This window comes from Chenopodium album, chromosome 26 (assembly GCF_948465745.1).
Source record: "Chenopodium album chromosome 26, dcCheAlbu1.1, whole genome shotgun sequence".
Taxonomy (NCBI): domain Eukaryota; kingdom Viridiplantae; phylum Streptophyta; class Magnoliopsida; order Caryophyllales; family Amaranthaceae; genus Chenopodium; species Chenopodium album.
This window is the reverse complement of record NC_137859.1, coordinates 11,218,972-11,226,528: the sequence shown is the minus strand read 5'-3', so window position 1 is coordinate 11,226,528 and position 7,557 is coordinate 11,218,972. Positions and strand designations below refer to the sequence as shown.

The window sequence follows — 7,557 nt, the reverse complement described above, 5'->3', positions numbered from 1 at the left end:
TCCGTATAAGCTAATATAATGATCGAGTTAATAGAAATTCTCTTCTATACTAATTGGAGTATCTCCGTCCATAATTACTAATTGGAGTATCATCTCCTCAAAATTGCTTTATGAATAGAGTTTAACCCTTCTATACTAATAGTACTTTGTAATGCCATACACTGATACACTACTAATTGGAGTATCCATTACTACGTATTATATACTACCTCCGTTCCTTATTACTCGCAACAAATGGGTATTATTTGTGAGATATAAAATATTCATTTGTTGCAAGCAATAAGAAACGGAGGTAGTATATAGCATAGAGAAGTCATTATAATTAAAAAAAAAAAAAAAAATGTATTAAAAAGAATTTGTAATGAATTATTGAACTTTGATATGTAACACGCAGACACTGCTAATTTTAAGGGAACGATATCATAGTTTGGCCATGGGACGGCCTAGATAATACTAAACTCTCCTCATAAGTATCCACATAAGTTGTACAACCGTAATTATCTTTTCCAAAACGCTCTACTTGACAGCTTGTAATGTTACCCAAACTTAGGCCCTTTGACCAAGGAACTGAGGTAAGCTTAGCCAAAAATGTACCAGACTTCTCATCATAGGAAACCAAAGTATTTCTGTGAGGCTTGAAGATTTCATAGCTATTTTCACTTGAATTTCCTACTGACCATATTCTCCACGGGTTGTTGTTGTTGTTGTCGTCGTTGTCGTTGTCGCTGCAATCCTTACTCATGACCCATACGTAGCTACTCTTGGGCAATACACCAAAGATGGCTAGCGATTCACCGAGCACGAAAAGGTGCTTGGGCATTTCAATTGGATAGTATGGAAGTTTTACATAGCTAAATTCCTCAGTATTAAAATCAAAGGAATAAACAAAGGGACATGGATTATATTCTTTTCCATTATACTTATACACCATCCAATATGCAGCCTCTTTAAATACACGTAACGAGTAGTTAAATCAAATGGTACAGGAAATTCTTGTTTAGTGGTTTTCATTGTCCAAGTATGATTATTAAGTGAATAAACTGCAATTGAAGATGACAATTTATGATCATCCTTATCATCCTTCTTAAAAACAACCACCCTAAAATCATTACACGAAGAGACGAACCCCAATACACCTTTGACGACGTCCAAAATTGGGCACGGTGGAAGTGTCAAGGCCTTTCTTATAGAAGGGTTACACAACATGGTTGTAATACTGTCTAAACGACCATTACCATACAAGTTGCGACAACGCAACAATAACAGCCCGTGACACCTCCCCACAATGATGCACGATTCATCAGTCCTAATAACACGTTGTGTTAGTTTTCTAAAATTGAGTCTTGTACGAATGGTAAATATACTTCCCCAATGTCTATTGCTATATGGTTTAGGTAGACGAATTGTTTCCATGACTAGTATATTAGGCTTGGTAAAATTATTCTTGTATAGTTTAAGGTGTTTAGAATAAATAAAATATGATGAATCAATAATTGAGTGCCATTGTTTACATACACACCTAAATCTTAGCAACGTTGCTACTGGCAACCTTGCAAATATCTCCGTCCATAACTCCGGCGCTAACCATTTGTTTTCCGGCCACTTTCCGTCACCTTGACGTTTCCTTTTCCGGCAACCCATTAAAGATTTACCAAATTTGATGAGAGGTTTTTGTAATTGGAATTACGGGTGATCGTTTGCTATTAAGTTTGGGGTAAACGTATAGCATATTACTGATATTAACAATTTAACAAACTCGAATACTCGATCTTCTAATGTGATCAAGGAGTATAAATCCTATCACCTCACAACTTTCCATAAGATATTATTTAATTATTCTCTAAACACTAATTATCTAAAGATATTTTTTCTTACTTCGTATATATCAATATGAATTGGAAAAATTGACATAGATAACTTATATAGGTATTTTCTTAAAAGATTTTTCCAAAACAAATTAAAAAAATTAAGATTATTTTAAGAACGTTATTAGTTTTGATTTTTGAAGCATGTCATGATTTGGTATGTCTCGAGCAAAATCACGCTGTACAAGAAAAACAAATACACCCTTATATTGCGAAGAGAGCTTTTTTTTTACCCTAACCTTACCTCAACCCTCGCGGTTTTTTGATCCGGTATTTGCAGGTCAGACACTTTGAGAGTGAGGGTGTAGGTTGAGGGATCCCCACCCTCAAAGAGTCAAAGTGTCCCTAATGAGGATTGGGATTGAACCCCCAACCTCAAGAAGAGGTTCTTTTTCATACAACGCACTGCAACAAATGAATTGCATTTAAAAAAAAAAAAAAAAATTATACATAGTAGAATTATACATGGGATAAATGTTTGAAAATTTTGGTTTTAACTACTCACCTTTCTTTTGTTACTTCATTTTTAAAAAAAAATATATACGTAGTATATATATATCGGAGTATAGGCATAAATTTGAGGCAAATTTCCAGGTCTCATACGGCATTAAATAATTGTTCATTCAAAAGCACCACTTTTTCTTGAGCTCAATTAAAAAAAAAAAAAAAAAGGCTTAGAATTCTGGTGAATATAACTAATACTCCGTATAATCGGGATCATGTGCTGTATGTGTAACTATTATGGAATTATATTGACCTTTGACAACACAAACAACATATTAGGACGACACTAGATGCTCAACAATGTAGTATGAAAGACCTCCAAACAAAATTCCGATGATCATTGAAAAAAGTCGGCATTGATGATCATTGAAAAAAGTCGGCATTGAAGCCACAACAGTTGAAACACAGGATTCCTTCTTTAGCACGGACTATTAAAGATACTTTCAAAGTTCAACCAGGATATTAAGTATGACCCTAACAAAATTCGAACTATTCAATCTAAACACCAAAATCACTAGAAATGTAAATAGGGCTACAAAGAGCAGAAGCACACTTAAACAATAGCATTAGCAGCACTTGCAATTCTTGGCCATAGATCAGCACATTCCTTTCCGATGGGTCCTGTGATAGCAGATCCTTTCATTTCTCCCTTTGGATTCACAATGACACCAGCATTATCTGCAAACCAGCCAAAGTGCCAAGATTAATACCAAGGTCCAAGCAAACAAGCATAAGAGTACAAGAGTCAAGAGCCACAAAATAAGAACATAAGATCCTACTTGTAGAACTGTAAACAGAATTTAAAGAGAGATTATGTACCGAGTGGAGTGTGGAGACTGAAGATAATACACAAGATCCTAGTTGTACATGTACATTATACGACAATACCATACGTAAAATAGATATAGCAGGAGACAGGTAGCACAATGCCACAATCAACATCATGCTGTTTAATCCTGGGCAAAATTGCTTTATGCTTCCAACAAAATAAAGAGAGACCAACCAATATACAGTCACTCTATTCACGAATCAAAGAAGCAACTAAAGGAGATACATATTATTTGAAACAAAAGCAGTGGGAACAACACTAAAATTGCTTGATCATGGATGTTGCTACAACTTAATTATTTTCCTGGGCTAATTGAAACCAAATCGTAAGAAAAAAACTCACTCTTTGATCGTTTAGATTCTTTTTTCCCACAAAAGACAGTTACAGCTTAATAGCTTATTGGCTATTGCTCACTTCTAATATACACTAATGCACCTACTAAACTTTTAGTTTGTGATTAAGCTAACACATTGCTGGTTTAAATTCGACAGTGATCTTCCATCTAAAATTCGATTTGGATGGATGAATTATGTGGAGAATATATCTTAAAGGCTTGATAAATGAAAATTTAAAAAATGGGAACGAATAAGTGTAACTTATATTCATAACAAGCAAAAAAATGGCTTGATTATGAAGCAGGATAAGCATCAACAATACGCTCAAGTTTTTCATCCAAATGATTACAAAAACAAACCTGTAAAGATGTACTAAACTACTAACCAATCATACATAAACTTGCAAAAAGAGAAACATAAAAAATCAAACAGAGAGCAATTATAATGTATACAAGTAACTACAACAAATCAATACCAATTGACTGAAATGCTTGAATTATCCAACCACAACATTTCAAATAATGATTAATCTCAATCCCAACATAGTGAAATGCCCAAAAACACGAGTCCATAACAATGAACATTTGGAACTAAGACTTTACCACAACATAAGTATCAACAAACTACAATATGAATACTGAAGTAAACAATGAAGAAAACCCAATAACATCAACACAACATAATAACAACAACTCTCATTTCACATTCAATTAAGTAAACTACATTCAATCAAATGAAATTATATTCTTTAATTCTTACATAACACTACAATCCATAACAAACAATTAAACATACAATGCTCAACAACAAATACAAATCAAACCAACAAAATCAACAATAACCAAACTCAACTATCAAAAAACACAAAATCAGGACAAATTAGAGAAGCCCTTTTCTTCAAAACTCAAAACAATCAAAAACAAAATACCCATTTCACCAATCAAAACCCAGAAAAAAAAATACCCAATTCAAGAATCAAAACAAAACCCAGAAAAAGTTGAAGAACAAACCTTCAAAGTACATGAAAACACCATCCTTTCGGCGCCAAGGCTTACGCTGCCTAACAATAACAGCAGGCATAACCTTCTTACGAAGATCAGGCTTACCCTTCTTAACAGTAGCCATAACCATGTCACCAACACAAGCTGAAGGCAAACGATTAAGCCTACCCTTGATACCCTTCACTGAAATGATGTAAAGGTTCTTTGCTCCGGTGTTGTCAGCGCAGTTCACCACTGCTGCCACTGGTAAACCCAGTGACATTCTGAACTTGTTCCCCGCCGATCCTCCGCGTCCTGCAAATCAAATCAAATCAAATCAAGATCAAATTTTTTTAGGGTTTTTGAGATTGTTAAGAAAATGGGGGTGATTAATTTGAAGAAGAATGGTTGATGGGGTTTACCTCGCTTCGACATTGTTGCTGCTGGGTTTCTCCCACTCTCTCTCTCTCTTTGTTTTTGTATGGAGTGATTTGAAGGAGGAGGAAGAGGCGTTTTATGTTAGGGTTTTTTTTGAGGGGTTTGTTTTTGGTGGGCTGAAATGTGGTGCGGGCCGAAGTTTGCTCCTTTTGCGTTTTGGTTTTTGGATTTTGGTTTTGGTTTTACAATAACTGAAATTTGAATCATTTTGATCTTTTTGGTTGGGTAATTGGGCTTAGAGGTGATCATGTGTCGGGTCATAAACTAACAAAATCAGCTCATTAAGGGCATGTTCTCTTACGTTAAAATTCAGTTCGGTTCAGTTCAGTTTAGCTGAGTTCAGTTCAGTTCAGCTCCTAATTTCCTTCTCTTATAAAATATTCATTTCAGTTCAGTTCAGCTCAGCTCAGTTCAGTTCAGATCAGTTCAGCTGAGTTCAGTTAATGAGAACAGGCCCTAAGTTGGGTCAGGTTAAGATTCAATCCGAAAATAGTTTCCTAAGATTTGTAAATTTTGACCGGGGTTAGCCGGGTTTTCAAGCCGAGCTAAAAAAAAAAACAACTAAAAATGTTTGTCCATAGCTTGCCTAAAATAAATTAATTTCAAGTTAGGCCGAACAGAATCTGACTTCTCTTAGCATTGTCTAAGCAGCTGTATAAGCAATATTTTGCACCTCACTTGAAGACTTTTTTTAACGCAAAAGGGAAATGCCATTATATTAGATGAAGATAAATCTGATGATCGAAATCATCAGAAACAAAAGGGAATAATTGGAGGGTAATATAAACCACACCAAATCATCATAGTTTATCCCAGTACAAAAGATAAGAACATAAACTAGAGCATAAAACAAGATAAAGTTCAAAAGAAAAGCATAGCCACGAGAGTACAGCACATCAGAGCAGAGTGTTCTGCAGTTCTGGGATTTCCATAGCATATGTCTGGTACACTTCAGGAGGAGGGTAAGAGAAAGGCACCTTCTCACCCGTCTTATACTTAGTTCTTCCCATCAAAGTTAGTCTATCTGCAACATAGTTAACAGACCTGCTAGCATGGAACACAATAACCTCCCAGTCCTTATTCAAAAGGGCAGCAACATCGCGAATTATGTTACCCAAATCGCCATCCTCGAAAGACTTAGGGTCCTTCAACATCTTTGATAAGCTGTCAGCATCTGTCTCAAGTTCTAGATATTTTATCTTCTTGTCCCAAGCCACGAGTAAACCTTCTCTAATGGCCAACAGTTCAGCAGAAGCGACATTCATTGCATTGAATTTTGTGGCAAATCCTGTGATCCAAATGCCCTTGTCCCCAGCATTGTCCATACAAATCCAAGAACCGTCGGTGTTAAGCTTGTGATTACCCTTCTGAGGTGGAGCCCAAAGTCTAGGATTCTGAGCAGCAGAAGAAGAAGGAGAGTCTGTGGGTGGAGCCTGATTAATCCTCAAACAAAAAATGTAATCAACATAAAACTTGTTAAAGGTAGTTTGTATAAAAAACCATTTTTTGTTCAAAGATGGCAACATTTCTAGTGCTCCAAAGGTGCCATAAGCCACAGAAAAAGACTGTTTTCCAAGAAGAAGAGTTAGTAAGGTTGAAGTCTAACCAATCTGTAAAATTGGAGTTATAAAAACAGTGTAAATCAATGTTAAAAGAGTTAAATTTATTAAAAATCAAAGACCAAAAAGCAGATGAGTTGGGGCAATCCCTAAAGACATGGTACTATCCTCTAAAGGAGCTTCACATCTCATGCACATAGGGTCAAAACATGGAATTTTTTTCATAAGAGAACATCCAATAGGGAGGATATCTCTGACTAAATTCCAAAGGAGCATCTTATATTTATAAGGGACTTTGATTTAATTTTCCAAAGACTTTTCCAAGCAAAAGAAGAAAGGAATGAAGAATTGAGATTAGAAGGAGGACTACTAATGTTATAGGCCGATTTAATAGTAAAGGCACCAGTTTTGTGAAGGGACCAGTTCAATCTATCAGGAACATTAACAAGTTTAGGTAAAGGGTAGGCTAAGATTAAGGAGCATAAAAAAGGAGGAATAATATGGACTATACTATCTAAGCACCATTCGTTATTCCTAATAATATCGGAAACACGCCAATGGCCTTTAGAGTCAGGAATACGAATATTAGGAATGAGATAAATAGGGCAATCACCAATCCAATGGTGAAACCAAAGGGAGGTGTCTTGACCGTCACTTGAAGACTTGTATACAATTGGTTGTTTCTTTGAGCATAAGAAAAAAATTATAATAAAAAAAGAGTTTAAGACAGGACTCAAGAAAATGACATATACTATAGTGGAACGGGAACTATCAAGATATTCTACCCAATCAACATTAGAATAGGCAAAAATAAAGATTAAGAAGTGTGAGAATCATAGAGTTCAAATATGCTTAAAAGAAAACTAACTCAACTATTCAAATTTAATTATGGGATCATCTAAATACTTAATTTAGTGTGTCTGGAACATTCACAACTTAGAATGTAATAAAGATTGCTAAAGTTCCGTATTATTATTTAGGGCCTGTTCACATTTATTGAACTGAGCTGAACTGAGCTGATTGGAACTGAATGAATATTTTATGAGA

The 7,557-nt window shown here is 35.2% G+C and overlaps 1 protein-coding gene and 1 non-coding gene across 2 annotated transcripts; both read right to left on the bottom strand.

The window, feature by feature from the left end:
• Window positions 1-2,709: 2,709 nt before the first annotated feature.
• On the bottom strand, window positions 2,710-5,062 carry LOC145617954 (large ribosomal subunit protein uL14). Its single transcript, XM_081672725.1, has 3 exons — window positions 4,936-5,062; window positions 4,544-4,828; window positions 2,710-3,047 (listed from the first exon to the last, which is right to left on the bottom strand). Exons 1-3 carry the CDS (start codon window positions 4,946-4,948, stop codon window positions 2,923-2,925), a joined length of 423 nt encoding a protein of 140 aa, XP_081528851.1. The 5' UTR covers window positions 4,949-5,062; the 3' UTR covers window positions 2,710-2,922.
• LOC145618786 (small nucleolar RNA snoR137) lies at window positions 3,270-3,411 on the bottom strand. The gene has a single exon (XR_014108035.1). It is a non-coding gene; the product is annotated as a small nucleolar RNA snoR137 (small nucleolar RNA).
• Window positions 5,063-7,557: the final 2,495 nt, after the last annotated feature.

What these genes read in the sequence shown, in the direction of transcription:
- LOC145617954 (XM_081672725.1), bottom strand. An exon ending in TGTTTTCATGTACTTTGAAG is followed by an intron (nt 3,048 to 4,543) that starts GTTTGTTCTTCA and finishes GCTGGTTTGCAG; the next exon opens with ATAATGCTGGTGTCATTGTG.